General features: G+C 38.9%; 1 protein-coding gene across 3 annotated transcripts in view; it reads left to right on the plus strand.

Moving 5' to 3' along the window:
- KCNB2 (potassium voltage-gated channel subfamily B member 2) overlaps window positions 1-25,943 on the plus strand; it is a 190,993-nt gene that overhangs the window by 11,800 nt on the left and 153,250 nt on the right. For all 3 annotated transcript variants that reach the window (XM_026791883.2, XM_074552452.1, XM_074552445.1), the window contains one exon: window positions 5,441-6,125. In XM_026791883.2, the coding sequence (XP_026647684.2) occupies window positions 5,547-6,125 (579 nt within the window). In that variant the 5' untranslated portion in view covers window positions 5,441-5,546. The remainder of the gene's footprint in view (window positions 1-5,440; window positions 6,126-25,943) is intronic.

Here is a 25,943-nt window from a genome sequence, read left to right on the forward strand (position 1 = left end):
GCATGTGGGCTCTCCAGCCATCCTTGCAAATGACTTGGCAGAGTCCTAACTGTGCCATGGCAGGCAATGCTCTGGCAACGTGACAGCACAGATAACTGGGTTCCTCAGCCTGAGGGTTTAATCTGGTCAGGCTTGCCCATCAAAAGGGCTGAAAATGCTGGGGACTCTGTAAAAAGCAGCTATCTCAATCTGAGCAGCCAAAATTGTTGGATACCTCAGGCATGTATGGCCTTCATTTCTACATTATAAAACAATGGCCTCCTACTGAAGGGAAGACTGGGATACCCTGGAAGTGCTTGGGTAGGACAGGGAGAGCTCCCTGAGGGGAATTCAGCACTTTGTGTGTAATGCAGGCCTTGCAGCAGGAAAAGCTGAATAACATCAGAGGCCAAATACTGAATGAGAAAGATGAAAAGAAATGGTAAATAATTGCCCGTTCATATAAAGAGGAAGGGATTGATGTGAGAGTCACACCATTAAAAGCTGCATGTCTGTGGTGCGGGGGAGGGCACTTAACCTTCCTTCTGGCTTTTCCTAGCTTCTTGAGTTGTACTCTTTGAAGTTCTCATTTTTATTTAATGCAAAGAATTGACTTTGATTTGAAGAGTTTTATGTAATATTACAGGTATTTTGCTACAAAGTAATTTTATTATTGCACAGGAAGAATGCAGGGTTTATCTAGATTTGCTCTTATATATGGGGGTAGAATTTGTCTTTTTCTCTACCAATTTTCTCTACCAATTTTTCCTAATGTCTGCTCAGAATTTCCCCTGTCATTACACCTACAAAACCTAAAGCTAATTTTCCCAGAAAGTGTTACATACCTGCATTAAATACACCCTGAAATTCTTAAGCCTTTAGTCAGTTTTAACAGCTAAACTAGTAAAAGCAACAGTTTTTTCCCTAGATGATCTTTGATTTTGATGGGCATTTTTGCACATGAAGAAATCCAGCACATTGATCTTAGACTCTTCAGACCTGGCTGGCTTCTTCTACCACCAGGCTGGCTTTGCCTGCCTCCCAAGTGATAGTTACATTTATTGCTAGCCCATGGTGGACAAAGTGTGTGGTGGAATTGCACATAGCCTGAAGGTTAAGGCAATGAGCCAAGTTGAAAAGTATTTTAAGTCTTCTTATGAAAAAAAAAATCTTCTGAATTAGTTACAGTAGCTGAAATCCAGAAACATAATTTAATAAATTGTAAAGGTAACCTCACTTGTAAAATTTTGTTATAATGAAAGATCTGGTGATTTTGTATTAAATTGATTATGTGGCTTGTCAAGTTGGAAATATTATATAGTAACGTAAGGGCAATTTCCTTTTTCGACAAGGTAACCCACTTAGTTGATAGAGAAAAGGCAGTGGGTGTAATCTTTTTTAGATTTCAGTAAAGTTTTTGATAGCATCTCTCACAGGATCCTTCTGGATAAATGTCCAGCACACAGCTGGATGGACACATCATGGGATGGGTGAGCAGCTGGCTCATGAGTCAGGCACAAGAGTTACAGTAAATGGGATGACAGCAGACTCACCTGTCACTCACCTGTCACTCACCTGTCTCCAGAGCCCTGTGCTCTTCAATGTCTTCATAAATTACCTGGATGTAGGACTGAAAGGGATATTAATTTCGCTGAGAATACCAAACTGGGAGGAACTGTTTACTCCCTTGAAGCCGGGGAGGCCCTGCAGAGAGACCCGGATAAGTTGGAGAGATGAGCAATCACCAATCACATGAAGTGTAACAAGGAGTAATGTTCAGATTCTGCACCTGGGATGGAACAACCCTGGATGGATGTGCAGACTGGGGAATGAGAGGCTGGAGAGCAATGCTGTGGAAGGAGAATCTGGTGGTCCTGGTTATTGCCAAGTTGAATGTGAGCCAGCAGTGCCCTGGCAGCCAGGAGGGCCAACCCTGCCCTGGGGGGCATCAGGGACAGCATGGCCAGCTGGGCAAGGGAGGGGATTGTCCTGCTCTGCTCTGCACTGGGGCAGCCTCATCTCGAGTGCTGGGGGCGGTTTTGGGTGACACAATATAATAATATAAAACTACTGCAGAGTGCCCAGAGGAGGGCTGTGAAGATGGTAAAGGGACCCTCTGACTGTGAAAGTAGAGGCTGTTGATTGTGTTTTTGTTAAAGGCACAGTTAAAACCAGGCTTTTTAGACAATGTTTGGGGAAAAGCTGCACAGGAAGAAATTTTTAAAAAAATATCATCAGAGAACTAAAGAAGGTATGAAGAATGAAAGAAGATGGGAAGAAAAGCACTTATGAAGGAAACTAAAATAATTCATTTATTTATTTTTAAGTTATACATCCTCCTTCTTCAATGCATATTTCAGTGATGAGCTCTGTAAAAAAGGCATAAAATCAGCCTCATCGTTCAAGATTCTTCACTTGAGATAATGTGCTTTTTTAATCTTTTCAGAATGCTTCATTTTTTGAATGGTGGTTCATCCCTTGGTACATGCATATGTACACAGCGCATTCTCAACACTAAACTTAATAATGTTTTACTGCTGACTTCAGTATGACCACCAGGATTTTGAAAGTTTTTTAGAAAAGCCACATTTCCTCAAGTAGGAAAATGCAACCAATAATTCTACTGAAAAATCAAAAAATGTTTTATCAGCTTTAGACCAGTCATGGTGACACTAGAGTATTTGCATTGTTTAAAAAATATGCCTGGTAACTACACTGCAGAAAAGTTAAAACAATGCATAGTCTTGTTAATCCTTTGTTTTTGCAATCAGAAAAAATAAATAAGGATATGGTTAACTTAAGATTAATCAGATGAGATGCTTGATCTCTGTTGTATTGTTACTTGATATTGCTAATATTACTAACATTTTTAACTAATTATTTTTAACTAATATTACTAACATTTTTAACTAATTATTGCTAACATTTTCATTTTAAAAACAGAAAAATAAATCCCTGAGATACAATAGTGAATAAACTAGTGAACCTCTCTAGGAAATGCCTGAAGACTTGATTGATTTCATGAAGAATAACAAAACCTCTTTATGAATTTCTAAAATTCTTATGTTTTCTTAAGTAAGACAACCGTTAAAGGAGAAATATCATTGTGCATTGAAATCTAAAAGGATTTTTTTTAAATAGAGTTCGCAAATATTTCCTGTGTAGAGAAATATCCTCTCATAATTGTTTACTCTTTGTGTAGCTGTCCGTATGTCAGAAGACTGATAAATGCATCACAGATCACTAGGAAATGCTTAAGTGAGGAGATCTTGCAAGGATTGGAGTCCCCCACTTCTCAGAAGCCTCACCATCATCCCCCTGCACATAAGGCAATGAGGAGGAGGGTAAAACCAGAGGGAAAAAATCAGCCTAAGGTCAAGAAGGAAAAAAACCAAAACAAGCACAAAAGAAAGGGATATATATTATGCAAACCTACTGGTGCAAGGGCTTTGATTTTGATAGGACATTTATCTTTGAAAGTGAAGTTATCAGATGATAATTTTTGTGAATGAAGGTAAATGTTACAGGCTTAAACCCTTATGTAATTAGGCACAGAAATGCTCTGGGTTTCACTGGGAGATGAGGAAGGATCTTCACAATGCAGTGCTGGAGGCTGGATGGGAAGATGCAGAATATTTGGACCCTTAGAATTTTGAAGTTCAGCTTGCCAGTGACCGTTTTAGTTAATTGGTAACTAAAATGATGGTGTTCTGGGCTGTTGCCATAATTTAGCAATTTTGTGATTATGCACAAAACAAAACAAAACGAAACAAAGAAGTAAATCTTTAGATGTAAGTATTTTTCTCATAAGTAATTTTCCTCTTTTCCGATGTTTTTGGAAATCATAGTCATACCTGGACTGTAGTTGACTGTGTCTTATTTTATCTATTGGTGGAGGAACTTTTAAAGTTTAGCTATTATGAAGTTTAGCAATTTTGATTTTATACCCGCAACATAGCCAATACTGTCATGGGCATGTCAGAGGACACTCTGGAACTATTCTTTGTTTTTCTTGATACTTCTAGTAAAGGGTTATTTGAAATCCTCACTTCTCTGGTGTGGATCTGGTCTATGTGACCTTTTAATTCTCTTTCAAATTTCTGCCTTTCCTCATTATGAGTTTGTACCTATTTGTTCTTGTGCCAACTGGTACTTCAGTACAAACAGTTCAAACCCCTCCCAGGTGTTCACTCCTGCTGTATTTATAAGCAGAAATCCCTCCCAGCACAACTTTCATGCTTTACTCTGCAAAGAGGATCAAATTCTTGTACACTTCAAATTCTTTTTTTTTGCTAGACTTATTTCACTTCAAGCAAAACAAAACAAGTAAATAAAAACAAAAAAACCAAAAACAAAAAACAGCAACCCACCAGACTGTTGAATTGTTGATTTGCTGAGAACAGGAGGAGGAGATGTCAATTCTGGGAATTACTGAAGACTTTCCAAGTTTGAAACAGAAGCCTTGTCTGAGCATTCTTTGGGCCATGATACTATTGCTAGGTGAATATTTAAGCGCTGTGTCTGACAGCTGGCAGCAGTAGAGCCGGTGGGTGGGTTTCCTTCCTGATTGATTCTCGTATTCTACATTTAGTGACAAGCAGCTGCGCCTCAGAGTTCTCTGAAGCACTGGGCACAGTGAGTGAGGATGCACTTATGGATTATTGAAACTGAGGTCACTGATAGCTGTCATGCAGTCATGTCTGCAGCAATGTAACAGGTGAACAGTGGGGCAGGGAAGAGCCTTGCAGAGGATCCAGAGAACTGCATGCACAGCCTTTGCCTGTATAACATGTATTACTGGTCAGTTGGCCACAAAGACTTAGGATACTTTTCACTCATTTGTAAAGAAATAAGTGCTGTGTGGTGGTAAAAAATAAGACTTCTCAGGATGGCATTTGAATTGTTTGGTAAATAACATTTACCCATGAAATAATACAGATTGATTTGAATTGAAACAAGGAGAGAAGCAGTTTGGTGAGGAGATTTTGATATACTGTGATTGTTTTATTCCACTTCAGTCTCCCAAATTTGAATTTTTCAATAAAATTTTTCAATAAAAAGTAGACTAGCCTGTGTCTTTACTTATAGATATCCCTATAATCTTTCCACTTGCACACCTCACACACTGAAAGATAAGTAATCAGATTAAGCTAACACAGCTGCATCAGAAACTGATTCTTAAAAAAAAAAGAAAAAAACCCAAGTCCTGTGTACAAATTGTAACAGTTGATTTTCACAAATACAGGAATTTCAGTGACTTTTTCCTTTGCTTAAGCATAGTGCTTTTAGCTGTTCCAGCTGTTCCAGTGCTTCTGGATATTACCACAAAGAGTATCACCATAAAGAGGGCAAATTAAAATAATTAAATTTTCATCTGCATATGGAAGTATTGAAAGAGAGGGTGGGAGAGAATGGGGGATGCATTGTAGCTGGCAATATTTTAATTTTTTGTCTTTTTTAGCTTCAGGAATGGAGCTGTCTGTCTGAAGAGGATTCTGCCCAAATATTCCTAGTCTCTAAGCTCATTTTCCTACAGACTCTGGTGTTACAACTTCATCTTTTTCAGAATGGCTGAGAAAGCTCCACCAGGGATCACCAAAAAGTCTTCAAGGTCCACCCTTTCTCTCCCTCCGGAGCCAGTGGAGATCATCAGGAGCAAAGCCTGCTCGCGGAGAGTTAAAATAAATGTTGGTGGACTCAACCATGAAGTGCTGTGGAGGACTTTGGACAGACTTCCAAGGACACGATTGGGAAAGCTCAGAGACTGCAATACCCATGAATCTCTGCTAGAAGTATGTGATGACTATAATCTGAATGAAAATGAGTATTTTTTTGATCGACACCCAGGGGCTTTCACTTCCATTTTGAATTTCTACAGGACAGGGAAACTACATATGATGGAAGAAATGTGTGCTCTCTCTTTTGGCCAGGAGCTTGATTACTGGGGGATTGATGAAATATATTTAGAATCTTGTTGCCAGGCAAGATACCATCAAAAGAAAGAGCAAATGAATGAGGAACTGAGGAGAGAGGCAGAGACGTTGCGAGAGAGAGAAGGGGAAGAGTTTGATAATACCTGCTGCCCAGAGAAAAGGAAGAAGCTTTGGGACTTGCTTGAGAAACCCAACTCATCTGTTGCGGCAAAGGTAGGATAAACAATAGGCTTAATACAAAGATAGTAGAAAATGGTTTCATGACCCATGCATTTGACTTGTAGGAATCAACAACATCTGTTAAAATATTTAGAGAAAAGAAGAATGTAAAAATCTACATATCATTTAGTGAAAACACCCAAATCTGTCCAAAACCCACTGAAATCAGCAGAAGGAATCCTGTTTAGTTCAGTTGTTTTTAGGCAACTACTGTACTACTGTACTGTACTTTGCTTTTGCTGCATGTTATGAGAAACATCTGTGTGATTCTTAATAGACTCCATATGAAACACTTCAATGAAAATGCAGACAGAGTACATTATCTACTTGTTTGTTAGAAAAGTATTTGGTTATGACAAACATCCATTTCAGTGTTGCTTGTCCCATCACAGGCACTGCATATGTGGTGTATCAGTGTTTGGTGGGTTGTGCTGGATAAGCTATCAAAGAATCACCATCTGGTCTGGCATGGTTTTATTATGGCATGTTTTCTCTTATACATTTTTGCAATCAAGAATTAGAGTGTTTTGTATAAAAATACTAAAATATTAATGCATATACATATATTTATATGCATGCATATTTATGTATATACAGGTATATGTATATAAACAAGTATATGTTCTATACATGTATACACACACACAAATATATATGTGTGAAGTTTATATATATTTAGTCATAAGTGAGAACAAATTCAGATGAATCCTGGGTCCAGTTCTGCTATGTCCAAACAGGGAAGTTGGCTGAAGTTTCACTGATACAATGGAAAAGTTTACCCTGGTTGTGGAAATGGGACTGCACACACAGATGTTGGTACTGGTATTTAAAAGAAAGATTTTCTTCCATCTTGAGGAACTTAGTGGTTCTGTTTGTGGTGTGATTCACTAATTAACGTGAGGTAAATTTTGGAAGCTCGTCTCCAGTTTGAATGACTCTAAAATGTTTGATGTTTAGATGTTCATGTTAAGCTTAACTGTGGCTTTATTTTCTTCTGTTGTTTGTTATTGGATGCAATGCTGTTGGACCAAGGTAAGTATTAAATGTGATACTGCAATGGAAAAAAAAAAAAAGAGAATTCTGGCAAAGATTTTTCGTGCAATAGTAACTCTTACTATTGAGGCACAATACACTTTATTTTTTTTTTAATTTTCATTTTTCATTGTGAGCTGCCTAACTTTTTAAGCAAGGAACTTACTTTATTAAAAAAATGTTGTGGCAGAATTTAAGGTTCATAAGTGGAATAAAAGCTTATAGGAGAAAAATGAATGTATTCAGAATATTTTAGAAAACTACATGAATAAATTTATTCAGAATATTTTAGAAAACTACATGAATACATTTTCTGCTTCCAAGATACATATTCTGGGCCATATGTTCCTCTCCAGGAGAAAGAGCAGAGGGGAAGCAGATGGGTGTAAGTTTTGCCAAGCAGGGTTCAGGGAGGCCGTGTTATGCACCGTGATCCCCTGGTGCAAGCTAACATCCATCAGCCCCCGCCAGCGCTTCTGTGACACAGCTCCTGCACTGCCTGCAGGGCTCAGGGCCACCTTCTCAGTCCTGCACACCCTGAATGTCACCAGTGTGTTCCATGAGGGACCTCTCCTCCTGGCTGCGGGCAGGAGGAAATCCTGTCTGAGCCACGCTGCTGAACACACTGCGCGCAGCCTGTGGGATCACCTGGCCACGACACTGCCTCAGAGACATCCGCAGGCAGATCTGTGTGTGAAATGTTTCCTCTTTCATATACAGAAACCAAGGCAGTTGTCTCTGAGGCTTGAGACATATGCTTAATTAGTGTTTTCCGTAAGACTGGGTAGGAGTCAACACAGCAAGATGAAGCAGATGAATAAAACAAAAGTAATATACTGATTTTTACATTCTTTGCCTGTGACTTGCTTTCATTCATTTGCATGTTGAATAAATGCAGAAATATAGGATGGTTAAACTTGAATGAGTGCCTGCCGTTCATCAAACTGTTCTTATGACTTACACAGTGTCCCATCGTGCATTTGCTTAAAAGAAGTTAGGCTGACCCTCAGCTTTTAAGAAAATCCCCCTTTGGTCACTCTGAGCAGATTTCTCCTCAGATTTTGCAGATAGATGTGGCTGTTTCTTCAATTTCCCCAAATGTCTAAATAATTATTTTTTAACCTTTTATTTCCTTTTCCCCTCATGCTCTAATTTGATTCAATGTTATAGATCTTTCTTGCTACAGGGAGTTTCACATTGCACTTGTACACATGTAATGATTTTCATTATTTCAATTGCCTCTTGTCTAAGTTAATGCCATTTGATGTGGTTTCTGTGGTTCTGGTAGCTAGAAGTCACCATAATTCATGCAGTCAGTTTCTCTATCTAGTCACCTTCAGTCTGTAAATACATATATGAGCCAAAATCATTGTCAGATATGCCCATGGCAGCTCAGACAGCTTTAGAAACTTGGTTGAATGACATAAAGGAGGGCAAAGCCCATCACAACACATTTTACCTTAGTAAAATAAAACAAGAAATGGTGGAATCAGTTGGATGCATTTTGAAACAGACTGCGTTAGGATCACTGGCAAGATTTTGTCTGAAGCGTTTAGATAACATCTCTTTTAGATTTTTCATTTTTGTGTTTGGTCAAATAAGTTTCTCGTTTATCCTGAGACAAGAGGCACAACCATGTTATTTCCTCTGTAGGGATAGAAAGGATGGTGGGATTTTGACAGTAGCAAGTTGGGAAGAAAGTGAGGAAATACTACCATAAGCCTCAAATTCAAATATTAGCTGCCTTTTGAAGAAATTAAGCCATATGAATGTGCATAAATATCCTATAGGTTCATGTTCAGTCATTTAAATCCTGTGTGGCATCCAAGCAGTTGACAGGAACAGCTTGCTTTTTAATCCCTTTCACATCAAAGATTAGAAATGTGAGATAAATACTCGGATGTGGTTTTGATATGTGACTGTGTCTTGCCACTTCTTGATTCTGCTAAGAACCCTTCTAGGTCTGATCCAAAGCTTACTGAATTAAGAGGGAGTCCTGCTTTGGATTAGGCATCTCAGGACAAATCCTGCTCCTTTTGAGGTCAGTGAAGGTTTGCCACTGTCTTCACTTACAGCAAGGTGAGACAGAGCAAGGTGACAGTGAATGAGCAGCATGTATTTTACAGGGCATGCCACAATAAATAGGAGAAAGCAAGAAGAATGTGTGGCAAGAAATTAAAACTATGTTTAGCTAGTAAAAAAAGGAATATTATAGGTCAAGTACTGTTGCACAGTACAGACACAATTAACTTTTTGAGTTTTTTCTATTTAGTAAATGCATATGTGCACCTCATCTCAGTCACTAATTACCATATTAGAGGCACAGCTATTCTTGCTTTGTCTTCATCCCAGGAATTCAGTAAACAATTGTGAATTCAGTAGACATTTCAGCTGAGGAAAACAGGATTTGCCTCCATTTTCCAGCGCTCTCATTCATAAACTTTTTAAGTAGGATTAAGATAAGGATGTGCAGAAGTCCAGCCATTTCAGACATGTACAGTGCTATGGAATGAGAAGCAGTGCTGGGATTTATGAAGGACAGGAATTTTGCATATTTTACATCCCAGAGAAGTCCCAAAGCCTGGTCCCCAAACCACAGAGTTTTGTATGTGTCTGGCATTCTTTGGTCCAGAATAACATCTGAGTTTTTAGACCAGGCTTTTATTTATACTTATTGCGTAACCAGTAGTTTGTGAAAACTGTCCTTTAAAAATAATGTTTTACTTATGCTATCAGCCATCATTTAGTCTTATTTGCAGCTGCTGGGCCTATAACAGTCTCCTTAGTGCAGCAGCAGCTCTGACCAACCTGTCAGTAGTGTAAAAGTCCTCAACAGATACCAGAATGAGCACTGACTTCAGCCAGAAGTGAACTTTGTGCAGCTGGATTGCATCAGTGTTTATGGTCAGCGCCTTGTGGAACTGGCATTTTAGGAGAGCACCTACCTGAGCCAATGTCAGGTGTGTCTGAGGTACATTGTTTTGTGCAGTGCTCCCAAAATCAAAGGAGCCTTACTTTGGAATGAGTGTGAATCAAATGAACCCACACATTTGGTGTGTCTTTCAAAGTGTTAATGCACAAGCTCTTCCTTTCATTCTTGCTTAGTGGATCCAACAGCCTGATTATTTTCTCTTGTTTTTAATGCTGATGAAGCTCTTTTGGGCTAAATCCTAAACATCTAGTCAAGATGTTTTACTGTAAATATAGAGTGAATGAAACAAGAAAAAAAGTGGAATATCCAGGAGTAACAAAGACCCTATGTCTGCCTAAAGATATCTGATATTGACTTATCACCTTTCATCTACAAGAATATTTTAATTACCTTACAGTAACATTATCAATAAATATCACTCAGATTTTCCAATTTGTGTTTTATATTCCATGTTTCCCCTTTGAATACAACTAGGATGTTATTGATTGTGATTGATTCTACACTTCTTTCTTATGCAAGTTATTTTTTCTCATATGGATATTTGCATCAAACTCAATGTGACTACTAAATGATCAAGAATAAAAGGTAGTACAAAGTAATTTAAAAAATTACTATTCAGTCACATTCTGTCCTTGAATTTTTGCATAACCCCTGTTGATGTACATACATAGAAGGGGAAAACATTGGCCTTTGTGTTTCTGCAGTATGGGGTTTGCTTTATTTAAACTGAAACCTGATAGGGTTGAAAGTGTTCTCTGTTAATTCTGTTTGTTTCACTGCATGGCTGATTTTTCCTTATTTTATTGATTTCTGTTTTTCTTTGGGTTACTTTTAAGAGCATTTTTTCTTTTGGTTTGTGTTACAAATTGTAACATGAGTATTAGTTCTTTGTTAAAAGCACACTAATTTATCAGCTAACCTAGTGGATTGTGGATTACAGAAGGTATAATTATCCCAAGCCTGACTGGAAATTGTGAAGACTTTGTGTGCAGTATTGAGTAACTAATCCCTTTTGTGAACAAAAATTCCTTTGGGGTGGGGAAAAAAAAAAAAGCAGGAGCACACAAGAGGAGATTTAGGCCACCAATATTTATTTAGCTACAAGTGCATTTTGGCTGGGCTTGCCACAGTGACTTGCCAAGAGAAGCAAGACACCTATTTTACATTAGGGGCCTGATTCTTACTTTCCACAGTCTTATGTATAATTCACACTTACTTTCATGCCTATTCTTATAAAGCAGTTTAAAAGTGATCTCAGAGTGAGTGGAAATTAGCAGAGTGACTATGCATGACCAGAACAGAGCAGAGTGTCGTACAGGACACTTCATTTTTCCTTTGCAAGTCCTCAGAAATTGGATTGTCACAGTGTTCATTCAGAGGTAAACCCTAATTAATGCTATGCTACTGGTTCCTTTTGGGTTGAAGGTAAATCATATACACTCAAAGTACTTTAGAAAATCTTAGCTTATTGGTATGTTATGATATACCTCAGGACAGGATATTAATTGGAGAAAAGTGTTCTTTTCTAGCTGGTATGTGGCTTGAACTTCTGTCTGACCTCTGGTTTAAACTTATTTTTGGGAGCAATCCTGTCACAAACTTTTATTCAAATGGACTACCAGGAATAATATAATTTGCATTGTCACTCCCAATACTTTATAGAAATTTGACTGCTGAACATAAGTTACAGTAAAGCACAGAGAATGGTCACTGGTAATAAATAGGTGTCTTCATTTCACAATTGTTTCTTCCAAGGAGACTCATTACCACACTTTGCTTTTAAGGTGAAGTTATTTCTTGTGCCAAACGATAAAGTCTGTCAATGTGACTGTAAGACAGGGAGATTATATTGGATCCTAGTCATTCATATTTAATAACTCAAGTGTTTTAATGTCTTGAAAGATAAGGGAATTTATTGCTTTTTCAATAGATGTTATATCAAGGAACAAAGAAGACTGACAGTAGTTAATTGATTTTTTTTGAAGAACTTACATATGCTCACTGCTGAGCTGGTCATTAAAAGATTATTTGCCTTCTATTTAGTTCTTATATGAAGTATCATGTAACCCATGATTCAGCATTTTTGGTCAGTTTAAGGTGTCATGGGAATACAGCTACCATCTGATCTGTCTTGCTTCAGAGGGGTTCAGTACCTCAGTTACATACAGGTTCCCTTCAGCCCTGAGATTTTATCAGTGGTGTGCAAACTTATTAAAAAACTTACCCAAAACTGCTATTGGAATGAGTAAAATGTCCTTTGAACCCCATTGCTTATTATTGGCACTTAATTCTCAGTAAAACAGATTCTGAAATTGTGGAAGCAGTGCCAAGGGCAAAGGTGCAGTGACTCATTTTATAACAGTCCATCACTGGCATCAAGCACTGGCACCAGGGAATATCCCCATTCCCTGTATGAACAAGGGGATGAGAGCTGTACTTCTGTAGCTGTGATAAGGGGCTTCCCTGACTCTGGTTTTATGGATACATTAAGGAAAATCAAAGGGGATTCCTTGTTAAAGGGAGGGAAAAAAGGCAAGAATAATTGTTTTAAAAATTGGCGAAATCCATTTTTCGTATTTGGTACACAGAAGTACACAGTAGCTCTTGCACAGAGAAACCTACTAGAATTTGGGATATATGATATTACAGTGATTTACAAGCAGGTACCATCTGCGTGACAGCAGCTATCCTTTGCCATAATGGATAGAAAGCATTTATTCCAATTTACCCCAACACCTTGCACCCCTAATTTAGGAGAGCAAATTAACTTAATTTAACTTAGGAGAGTAATTTAACTACAACAACAGCTTTTTTTACCACAGATCATATTCCTGTTTTTATGCTGTTACTATCTCTTGAGTGTAGAGTAGCATCAATGGTACATGTCTTTTAAAATATGTCCTGCAGTATTTCTGGTTAGGAGGGTGATGCTTTGGGCATTACATGCCCCTCACAAAATCAGAGGCATCTCATGAGCTGGATTTTCAGCTGTGACTTGTCACTTAAGCTGGGTAATGCCTGAGGGGGCAGACCAGGCTGTTGCGCCTTTCCCTTCACCCAGAGGCAGATCATATGTCCTAAAAATGTTGCATTTCCGTTCCATGTTTTTATAAGCAGCTGCCAAGTGTATTGTCTTCTCTCATGTAAGATATTTGGAAGGAATCAGATGTCAGGGAGATACAGTAATGAATTAAATGATGAAACATTATCCAGGCAAAATCTATGGGACACAAAGGGCTGCATCTTATTGTCTGGATAAACAGGCTCTGTCTGGCTTTTGCAGAGCTGAGAGGCAAAACAAATCCATATGATCCCCTGCAGACTGGCCTTTGTTTGGCTCTCCGATTTTGTTGCAAGATGCAGAACAACAAAAAGTTGCTCCCAAGTGACTGGGAAGCCAAACAGACTGTTGCATGTTATTTATTTCAGAAAAAAACCCATGGTATTTAGCATGACATATGGCAGACTCATGAGTTTTCTATTTGATGAAGATATGTGAATATTTGACACATAGCACTGAAAACCAGGTCCTTTGAGGGAATATTGAAAACAAGCAAGTGACACTGGCACAGCTGTTTCAAAATGACTTTGAGATTAAAACAGGATCCTAGTACAGTCCTTATGTGAAGCCTCCACAGTCTGCTCCTAACATGCCTTGGTCGTTCTCTTTGTGGGAAAGCATGAAAAAAGGCCAGGGTTTCAGGTGGGATGAGTCAATTTGATTTACACTGAATGGGACTCAGAAAACAGTTCTACATTTTAAGTAATTTCATAAGCATGCAGTATCCTTTTCACATGAGTGTTACAGCATTATAGGTGAGCCAATACCTGTACTCACATACCATACCTGAGACAGCTCTTCTGGTGTTTTTGAGCAGCCATAGGAGGGGGAAAATGATCTTTGAAAAACATGCTTACTCTGGCACTGTAACCATTAATTCTAAATATTACCAACTAGCCTTTATTTCCAAAATAAATGTTTGGATTTATTGGACTTTATCTTACATACACTGTATATAAGTGTATATATTGGACTTTATATACTATATATATTGGACTTTACATACACTGTATATAAGTGTATACAACACTGACAGCTGAGCCATTTAAAAAAATTGCTCACAATATTGCACATCAAGAAGATATATGAGATGGCTGAAGCTATCAGAGCAGTAGTTTTCTTTCAGTATTTAAGTGCCTACAAACTGCCTGAATCATATTTGCTGAATTTTCAGATCATCATGTAGCTACTTGTAATAAATATTCATACAGGATTTCTTCTAAAATGCAGGGAAAGACAGGAGCCATGGGATGCAAACCTGCAATCTGAGGAAGCTTTTATCTGAATGAAAAGGTGAACTCCTGAGTTTAGTCTTACCTGACCTCTGATGCTCAAGTTCATTCCTCACTGCGAATCTTTTATGCCTGGTGCTTGTGGAAATGATGTTTTGCTCCCCTAAGCTTCTGCCTAAAAACTGGTGCTTCACCAAACTAATGAAAAATCTGGGGTTTTCTAAGCTATTCTGTCCTTGTCTCTAAAAGATAAGAATGAAAAGTCCAAAAAGAGCTGTTCTTCACAAAAAAGCTCATAAAGGGGGAGCTTTCCTTTCCAAGGCAGCAATGAGCCTCACTGCAGGATTCTGGGGCACATTTGTTAGCCAGAGTTCACTGTCTTCAATCATCCATCATTTAGTCCCTCTTGATGCAACCACAAGGGTCAGACATTGCTAAAAGCTCCAGTACAGGAGCACAGCTCCAGCACAGGGCAGAGCTGTCCCAAGGACAAGTGAGTGGCAGTGACAGTTTCAGGTACCACTGGCCCCTTGCAAAATGCCCCATTGTGAGGGATTGCTGCTGGCTGGCATGCTTTGGGACAGTTAAGCTTGCTGTGATTTTATGTATTCCTGGGGATGGTATTTTTGGCTAACTCCTGAGATGGTTCAATTTTTCCTACTCCTCCAGTCAGTTGGATTTCTGTGACAGACAGAAATGACATCAAGCTTTGTTGTTACAAACTCACGTTCACACAGTGTTTCCCAAGCACTATAGCCTCCTTTTGGATTGCCTACTGAAGGATCCTTGGATGACCTGTCTGTTCTGTTTTACGGAAGTATCCACCAGTGTGTTTGACTTTGGGGGAGGTTTTTCTGGAGAACAATGGATATCGCTAAAATAAAGTAGGTAAGGCTGTTCTTTTGAAGACTGATAAATGTGTTAAAGGCTTATTCTGAGAAAAATTGGGAACTCATTTCCATTTCTGTTACTTTCACAAAGCTTTTGTATTTTCATCTGTCATCTTTTAAAAAATTAATATAAATTCTTTTGTGGAGTTAAATACTATTTGAAAAAAACTGTTCCAAAAGTATCTTGGCCTGTGGTCTATACATGTATGCACACAGTTTCATTTTGTGAGATGATAGCACAGAAAAATTTGGTTAGTGCCCCTGAATTCAGTTGTAACACTAACATTGACTTCAAAATTCTTTAGGCTATGGCTACCTGCATTTAGCACAAAAGGCAAAATGTGTAATATGAAAAGAGTACATAGGATGAGGCCAGTCCTGTTTCAGTGAACTCTATAGCATTTTTTTAGACTTGAAGCAGGATGGACACATTACTCAGGTCAATAATTCTGTGAATTTGATACTAATTTATTGTAATCTGCATTTTAGATTTATATATTCTCCTGCCTGATGGCAAGGTTGGTGTTCATGGATTTAATTCTAAACTACATATGACAAATTTACTCAAAATGCTATAGGTGCTCCAGTAATAGTGAAATGGTGAATAATTCCTTCAGTGCTTCTTCAGTCTGTTGAATTTAGGAGGAATCAACACAGTTTTCTACATACATATATGTGCAGTTTTGGATTAAATAAGTAAGTTGAAGAGGAGGTATTTTAATTAGAGTAGCTAGAGATGAGAGCTCTTGGACTGAAAAATAATTTGCTTGATGAGTGTATTATAGAGGGAGTAGATGAAGGCTAGATGTGCTCTTTAGGAAGCATTCTTAGTACGTGTCAACACAGAATGGTGGGACAAGTCTTATTACAATATTGTGAAACTGATGTTAGTAATGTCTGTATGAAGAATAAGCTCTTCTGAAATACTCCTCTTTTCTGAAAGCAAATTAATTTCCTTTGATGATGATGAGATGCTTTGATGATGAGAGTTGCTCTGTCTGACTCACAGGTGTCCCCTCTCAGTCTGATTTCTGTTGTTAATTGAAAACAAATTTTTTCGTTTAGGCGGGTATGAAATTGAAAGAAAAAACCTAATCTTAGAAATATCCATTATTGCACTGAATCTCTGATAACATGTCTGAAACATTTCAGCAATAATGATTCAGATTAATGTAACTTCAGCATTTCTAACTCCAGCATCAGTTTCCTCTCTAAATGGGTGTAATAACAAAACCCAGCCCTTACCTAAACCCATGTTCCTGAGAAGGAGGCTGTGTGTGACAGAGGTGGTTAAGTGAGTGCAGTTATTGGGAGGGTTTTTTTGCTTTCATGGAGGCATCCTCCCCCAGGGCCTTACTGGAAGGCAGGAGGCAGCTGGAAAGGGCACAGGGCAGGCACAGATGTCTCCTCCTTGTGAAGCCAAGCTGAAAGCCAGCATGGGAGCAGCAGGAGAACCTGGGTTCCTGTGAGACACACCTGCAAAGCTCTGTGATGCCTTTGCCCCCTCCATTTTTAAAATGGAAGATGGGAAGAAAACCTTCAAAACCTCTGAACCTTTTCTGGTATTCCAATTGTGTGAAAAGGAATACTATCCCTTGGGAACTAGGCTGAACTAGTGTTCCTGAGAGGGGGAACAGCTTGCACATGTGCCAGTCGTGGGTCCCTGTGGCACATCAGTTTGTTGCAGGAGCACACATGGAAATCCTTCCTTGTTCTAGCCATGTGGTGATGGTGGAGGAACAGTCCTTAGTGCAGTGCCATAGAGAAACAGCACCTCTGGGCACAGAAATGGTACTGAACCTGCCTAGAGTTTACATAAGTAAAATGCAAAAGAGGAACAGAGGTTTTCAATTGGATTTCCCCTTTTTCCTTTCCCATCGGTCCAAAACTAAATTTTTCTTTTCTCTGTTGTAAATGCATGAAGGAGTCAATCAGAAGTCAAGCCAGTCTTTCTTTTTACTTTAGGTCTAAACAAAAGAATCTCTCAGCATTTTTACATTTTTTCTAGATGTTTATTTTTTCATATCATAACTATTTATGGATATTAAAATATTTATTTAAAATATTTATTTATTTTTTAATATCACCATAACTATTGCTTTAAACCATCTTTGGAATGAAACCTCCCCTCTAGAGGGGTGTTCACGTAATTCACCTGAGATCTCTGTGTTTATAGAAGGGCAACCAACCATCGACTGATGTGCACCGATTTAACACTGATCTAGCGTGTAAGAAAAAAAAAGAAGATACATTTTTCTGTGGATGAAAAATGCTGATAAATTTATTCAACGATGTCAAATTCTTTGGCATTCATTGTTTGGTAAATTTTCACAGCTAAGGTAGATTCTAGATTTAAAGTGCTATCTTGAAACACAAGGGACATTTACAATACTCAAAAAACAAAATGGGAGCAAGATAATAGATCAAAATGAACATAAAAAACACAGAGCCAGGTTGTGTCTGAACAGCAAAAGCAGTATTTCCTTCCCCTTCCATGCAAGATCTGTAGTCCCAGTTGTGCAAGTGCACTCAGGTTCTTCTGCACAGCATTGTGTGTGTCCATATTGTTCTTTGACCGTAGGAAACCCTCAAGGCCACCAGGCTTGGTGATGATGGGAGCTCAGGCTCTGCAGTGCAGCTGGTGCTGCATGGAGCCTCACCAGCAAACAGCCCTGGGCAAGTGGAGGGCTCTGCACAAGGGCTCACTCTGGGGCAGCTGGGCTGCAGCCTGTTCTGGGGACAGGCTGCCTTGGGGACAGAGCAGGGTGTCAGAGCTCTGCCTGGCTTGTCATGTGCCAAAGGCAGGAAATGTGTATCAGGAGCAAGATGCATGTCAGCTGGAATAAGTAAGCAATTTAGATCATTAAATTGCACCTATATAAGTGACCTAATGTCAGCTGTGCAGCTGGCATTGCTTTGTATGATAAGGATGCAAAAAAAAGAAAATAAATAGGCAGTCCAGAATAGAAGACCAAAGATAGAGTAGGGAATAAAAGAAATATAATCAGCAACTATCTACATGTATTGAAATCCCAATGCCTATTAGGGTTTTTATTCCTAAAATCCATTGCATTATTACTACTTTCTTTTTAAAAATTCTTAGCACATTATCTCAAATAACTTTTGTTTCTGTTGTCAGACCTTTCCGTCATAGGCAGTGGCCATACAAAGGGTCTCCAGTTTGCCATGTCTTAATTCACAGCAAAGAACTTCAGAGTAGTGACAGCCATCTCCTGAGAGAGGAGGTCTGATGACTAGCCTGCTTGTGAGTGAGATTATTCCTTCTGTGAAAGCAAAGCAGTGTTTTCTCCAGCTGTGTAGGTCAGAATTTTAAATTAAGCTGGGGACAGCTGTTCCTGCCTGTTTACTGACAGCTTCTCTGTGTGTGCTGGGCGTATGCATGCAGAAATCACCGTGCAAAGGGAGGTGCTGAGCTCAGTCACGGCAGCATGTCACCACACCAACCCAAAACCAAGACACCCCAGGGAGGGGTATACATTGTGCCTGAGAATATTCTCACCTTTTTTGTTGTGTAAATCAATCCTAGTAAAGATTTAGTGCCACAAGCTTACCTCTGGGGTGAAAAGACATCTATTAAAGAAAGCATGAGCACTTTGTTGTATGTGAGGAGCAAAGTTAATGAGCCTTGCTTACAAATTAAATGCAGACAAGTGGATGTATGTTCTCATCTGTCCCTACTGTCATTTTTTTACTACTGAGCTCCTCGTAATATTGAAGTGATTTGAGATTTACAATCGTTTGACAGTGTAGGGAAGCCCTGTGGTACAATTGTGGACCTGAGGTTCACTGCATGTGCTTTAAGGTCCCACAAAAAATTTCTGACAAAGTGGGAAGCTGGATCCAGACCTTTCACCTGGAACATCTTTTATTTCTGTGGAAATTTGGTCTTGAATATTTTAGACTTAGAACAGGCAGAGTTTATCCTCTCATACCATTAGTAATTAAATAATGTTCTCATTTAATAATGCTGGCAGTGATTTGAAAGCTTACAAGTCTACGAGACTCAGCTGCCTTGTTTCTATTCCTTTTAATAGAAAATAAGCTATTTTAGCCAATATATTCTGGGTGTGTCTGTGTAATGGTGTACATGTCAGTTGGTCCCAGAGCCTTTTGACATGTTTAGTTCAGTGCTATAATTTAGAAGAAAATTTATAAATTACTTTATACGTATAGAATTTAACTAGTACTTATTATAGTAACCATTTGCCTTTGATCAGGTTTCTACAGTGTAGCTTGAAAAGTGAATTAATATTTAATTTCAGTCAATAAAAAAGACTTTGTGGGTGGAAAACCAAAAATAAATGCTAAGAGCTGAGATAAAAGTGTAAGAAAGTCTTCAAAGGCATCCAGATTTTGCTTTAGATATTTATCCATAGTTATTGATTCTTAATTCCATCCTGGTCTTTTGGCTTTGGTAAGCAAATATTAAATATCTCCTCTGAGGTGCTGCAATCGGCCTACACTTCCAGTACACTTTAGACAGCAAGAGTTTATAATGGGTACAGGCAGCTTCCTCCAGATTCTGAAATGGGTTGCAGGGCAAAAGTTACTAAATTAATTCCAGCTGCTCTAGCCTGGACTGGAAGCCTGGTTGTTGGATCACCCTTTGGTGCTACTTTCATAGTAATTCACCTTGGTTAGGAGGCAAAAGTTATTAACTTGCATGCAGGAGGACCATGCTGACAGCTTCAGTGTTGCTGTGCATTGTGGAGGGACCAGCACACTGAGTGATACTTGATTCCTCCAGGAAGTTCCATCCATGGAGTTCTGAGTCTTCCGCAGTTTTTGTTCATTATATTGTAAAGGAGAAGAAACAGAGTTTATTGCAAGCGTACAAGGAGGGACTATGGCTGTTGTATATTCACTCAAGACAGCAGTTTTGGCTTTCAGAACAGTAAATAACCTGTTGGACCTGTCCTGCAGCTGCTGTCTGGATGGAGACATTTATTTCCTGTTCATTGTGACATGTGGTGACAGTTCATTTCCATTACTCTCAAGCTGCACCAGCCAGTGGAGAATATCTGTGTGCAATCCCAGAGACCTCACAGGCTGAGCAAGTGATGGGCAGGAGAGGGAAAACCTGGGTGCAGCAAATGGCATCCAGCAGGGACAGGGTTACAGTGGCTGGTGCCACCGGAGCACTGCAGCTGGGCTGCCAAAGGGTTCCATAGTGCCTGGCATTTTCTTAGACAACATGTGTAAAACTTCTGTGAAATAACTTTTTTTCATAGTTTTCCTTACCTGGTTCCAATTTCTCACTCTTGTACAGCTCAGAAAATGTCTGAACTGGGCATTCTGAAGAACAGAATTGATGTGGGAGGTAAACGTCAATGAAGTCTTCCCTTAATATTGCATTTAGTTATTGCTCTGTGTCACGAAACAGTGAACTGCAGACACCACGATAATTTTTTACAAAAATGTAAGGAAAATATATCATGTAAAAAACCACACAAAATCCAGGTGATCATCCACTTGAGAGAAAGTAAAAAAAAAAATATCACTTAAATAAGAATAGGAAACATGTCAGTAAAAAAACCCAGTGCTAGCAAAGTCCCAATTAAGCCAAATATGTAAAAACAGACAAATCGATATATATCATATATATATATATATAAACAGACAAATCAATTAAGGTGCTATGTAAGCCATGCAGGTTTAAAAAAACAAGGCAAATGAAGTGAAATGCCTAGTTTTATTTGAGAATGTCAGCCAAGTAAGTGTTTCAGAGCCTTGATAGAAAGAAATCCTGTAACATAAAGGTACAAAGTATGTATGAATGACAGAGGAAATTTGCCACTGGAGTAAAGTTCCTATACTTCATGAGTGAACAGCTCGCACTATCAGGAAAAACCCGCAATCCCAGACCTAAACAGAGAGAATGAAAACCTACAGCTCTTCTATCTGCTGCTCCATCTGGGTCTGGACAGGGATTGTGAAAAGGTGAAGGGAACCAAAAGACTGCAAGTGCAAAAAACACATAATAAAGAGAAGATGTTTAGACATTATGAGATATTCCCTTTTGTACTCTCACTGGCACTGGGTGTTTCCTGGCACTGGGTGCTTCCAGATGTGTGTTGCTGTTGCTGTGCCCTAGCATGGACAATTTCAGCTATGAGAAAGCTCATATTCCTATTTCACATCCCCACCACTGCATTGTGCTGGGAGTTTTTTGAGTGAGAGAACACTGCATTTTGTGTATTTGAAGGTCAAATGGCCCCTTAGCTGAGGTTTTTGTTTGCCTGTTTCTGGTAAACAGTGCTATTTCACTTGCTTGAGTTTATTTAGGGAGTCTGTGTGTCCTTGTGCTGCTCATACCCACAGAGCTGATCAAACAAGGTGCGACTGTAGGGACTTCTTGAAACTCTGCAGCCTGAAGGCAAACTAGTTGCCCTGCCCAACTCTGAGGTGAAGCTGATTAGCAGGAATGTAGTTATGAAAGGACACCCAAGGGAAATGACAAGAAGAATGGAACATGTGTCCCTCCCTGGCTCTGCCCATGACAGCAGCTCCCCCTGTTCCGAGGCCAGTGACAAAGCGCAGCTGGAATCCGTGTCCAGCGCTGCAGAAGGTGATGCTGCACTGCTCCTGCACAGATGGTTACCATCTCCTCTGCATTGTTGGAGCCACAAAAGATAATGTTGTTTTTCTTCAGGAAAGCCAGGTTTTGATCCTTTGAGTCTGCTGCGTTTTCAGGGCTTTGGGATTTTTTGTGTTTTGTTGTCTTGGGCTTTTATTGTGGCTTGAAAGCATTTAACTACTAGTCTTTCTCAAGGCCATAAAATGTTGGCATTGAGAAATAAAAGAGAATGTTTTTTTCTTTTGAGTGCTAGTGTGAATCATTGACAAATAACAAAGAAATGAGTCTTCATTAATCATAGTCCTTGTGCAAAGCAAATATTGAGCAGGCGCGTGTTAGGGAGTGTCTTGTGTCAGGTCTGCTTTCAGACAAGGCTGATGTGGAAACTTTCTTTGTTGCACTGTGCAGTAGTGCTCTTTCTGTCATACAGATGCTCATTTTATTAGGGGTTAGCTGAACACCAAGGCTCCTTTGGAAGGCAATTACCCCTTTGCTTCCACCCCTGCAGTTTCTCAGATAGATGGATACAGTCTGACAGCCATAGAGAACAAGTTGAAGCCTGGAGAGAACATGACAGTCCAGTAATTTCCCCCCTCACTCCCTGTAACTAGAGGTACACCTCACCACTTTCAAAATAATTTCATCAATATAATTTGTAATTTTTTGTACTGTTCTTAGAATAGAATAAAACCTTTGAGTAAAAATAGGGGAACAATTGAAATACTGTAAGGAGGGTTTATGTTTTTCATATCTGAATTCTTGTCTTTCAGATTTTTGACACTGATTTAATAAAAGTTCTCTTTCAGAAGTGTAGAGATAATGAAGTATGGTTTGAGAATTTCATATATACTGAGGGAAGCCAAGGCAGTATGTGATTAGGAAATCTGCTAAATAAAAATAATCTCAGTTGTTTGTCCTTTAGAATCAAATGTCTTTGGCACAAATCTTAGTCTCTGTATAGAGATTTTTAAAAGGGTTAGTAAGGGAATATCTATTACACAGTAGACTTAAGGATTTTAGTATAATGAAACAAAAATCAAGGTATCAATCTAAAAAAGAAAAGAAATTGTTTTTCCTTTATTTTACAGCATTTAAGAAATGTCACTTGACACAATATGCGGTAGTTCGGTTTCTCTAACAATAGGAAATAAGAGGATCTGTGTGTGAGAAAATGATATGGTGTCTGGCTCTTTAGTCTAACAACTTCTGCAAATAAAAGAAGAATCAAAAGAGCATTTCAAGTGTCAGCAGTTCATGTGATTGGAGTGATCTCATACACTGGTATTCTGCACTCTTACAATTCCCAGAGACATTGTATAAAGCCAAAAATGAGATTTTACATACAATTTCTCGACACAAAAGAGCTATAGGAGGCATGAGATGTTTCCTACAGCAACACCAGAAGGAGAATAGTAGCACACTCTCAGTTCTGCAGCTGTTGGGTGGGTGAGGGTGACCTGCCCAGCACCCTGATCTGCCCCTCACTGGTGGCCCCCAGAGCCCCAGCCCAGGAGACAAGAGACAGCCCTGCCCTGTGTTCTCTTTCAGTCCAGCTTTCAAACCATAAGTGAATTCGTGAATTCTGTCCTTTTATACATAAGTTTTTGTGTGTATATATATATATATATGTCTGTGTTTGTATGTATGTATATGTATATATTCAGATATAATACTTGTTGGCACTTTCCAGCACTTATCTTATGGAGAAGGCAAATACCACAAGCAATTCTTTCAGACATGTTTTTGACATAAATCCCAAGGTGTCCCACTTTATCATATTTCTTCCATAAGTTCTTGGTAACTGAACTCCTGTTACTCCAGTTTTTCAGTTGCTGCTGAAATGGAATTACATATAGGGAATGTTTTTTCCAAGGTTTGTTTTTTATTCACTTGCAAAAAATTGTAAAGAATTGAAGAGGAAGAGGAGAGTCATCTAAACCCACACTGAAGTGTTTTACAGTAATTGAGTTTTGCTTAGGGGTCAAAATCATTTAGGTGTTGACTTTGAGATATTCCACGCATTTTAGAAAAATTGACTTGGTTGGATTACTCTGCAACATTGCTAAATGTGAAATCTGCAGCCCTGAGATTGAATTCAGCCCTCCTTCACATCAGTAGCTGGAGTTCATCTGGCTCTCCAGACCCAGTCCTGCTGCAAGAGAGCTAAGGGTTCGTCCCTTTTGCCTCTGTCACCTAGTCAGGAAAAACAAGGTCTCAGTGGGATTGAGAGCAGCTTTAGGTAACATGTCTTTCTCCACTGACTGTAGGAGAAATTCAAGTCCCAGGCAGGCACTCAGCAGGATGGACCTTGGTCTGAGCACCTGCACAGTATGGGTAAAGTTCTGCAAAGTCATCTTTCAGTGCAGCATCACCAAATACATCTCTCAAAAGCTTAAAAGCAGCATGTCTGCCTTCACCAGAGGGAGGAGGAAGGGAAGGCAAAACAGGTTTTGTTGTCCTGCTGCACATTTACTGCATTAGCTCTAACAACCTCTCAGTTTTCTGATCCCATGAGGAAGCAATGTCAGCTTCTCACCTTCTCTACTGTTTGGATGGAAGCTGCAGCTTTTCCAGAATGCTGACTGGAAAGAGCTGGATTTGGCACAGAGCTTCAAAGGTTCTCTGCAAACAACATCTTCAGTTTGTGCCTGAAAGAAATGGGAGTTCAGTTTGTCTCGGAAGATCGAGATCATCTAATGTGTGCACCCAGCAGTGAACAAATTGTGCTCCCCAGAAATGTATCCAGGTATTAGAATACAGCAAAAGCATTATTTATGCCTTGGTTTTTGGTTGTTTATTTTATTTTTTTTTTATTTTAAACTGTCCTTACCATCAGAAGAAAAGGTTTGCAGCTAGTCATACAAAGTTCCTTCTCACAAGCTGCAGCATTGCCCTGTTAAAGCAGTAAATGTGGTGACATACAAACAATATGTCACTTCTTAGAAACTATCATAGTTGGCCTCCTTGAAACCATGACAATGAATATAAAAATTCATTATCACATTGTCTACAGAATTAATAAGGAATGCCTTGTTCTTTTCATCACATTATGTTACTTGTGTATTATATATAATATACATATTATTAGTATGCTAAATTTTAAAAGATTACTTACAGTTAAGCATGTACCTAACTGCAATTTATCTCTTAAAATCTAGAATTTTACTAAAGTGATTGGTTTGGTGAAACAGAGATGAGATACAGCAACTTTGTTGTGATCCAAACTTCCTTCTATTGATAATTTCATACAGATGTGATAGATTTTGTAATTCACCTGCCTTTAAGATAAAATTTCACTTTCCAAGAACTATCTAAAGACATGCTGAATTCTAATCAGGAAAATAGTACTGTTAAATGGTCCTCACAGGCAAAGAAATAGAAATAAATCAAAGAAGTTTTTACCACACCATGGAGAAAATTAAAGCAGAGTCAAAGATATTGTGGCAATGTCATTATGTGTAAGTTATGCCTAAGGGACAAAATTCTGAAATTCATTTTCATATAGATATTAATGGCCTGTGGCAAGACTAGTCACCTTATGACTAGCCTGGCCATTTTTGCGGTGCTTTATTTCTATCACTAGTATTTTATCTTTCTGTTTTGTAGTCAACTTAGGAAATGAATCTGCCCTACCCAGATGTAGCTAGTAGGGTATTTTTATAGATCAAAGCATGTATTGGCAATGGAAATAGTAGTTTCTTCTCCTCAGTTACCACTCCAAAATTACATTGCAAGTACACCACATAAGCAGCACACCTACAGGCTGATGATGGCTGTTCTCAAAGCTCCTTGTCACAGCTGATGCAGAACTTTAAATTCTGAGGGTACGGAGAGGTCCTTCATCCTCTCAGGTGTCTGACTTTGTTTCAGTGACACAATCTGAAATTGAACTGGTTAATTGACTTTTGAGGGGTTCATTTTATTTTTTTCTAAGTATCTCATGAATGGTTGCTGCCTTGTAGGGAAGGAAACAGAAACTTTTTTCATTGGCCACCTGAGGGTTTGCTGACAGGAATAATAAGGTAGTTCAGAGCATCCTGAAATACTGGTGGGATAGTCAGCAAATC

Source organism: Zonotrichia albicollis, chromosome 1, assembly GCF_047830755.1.
Source record: "Zonotrichia albicollis isolate bZonAlb1 chromosome 1, bZonAlb1.hap1, whole genome shotgun sequence".
In the NCBI taxonomy this organism is placed as follows: domain Eukaryota; kingdom Metazoa; phylum Chordata; class Aves; order Passeriformes; family Passerellidae; genus Zonotrichia; species Zonotrichia albicollis.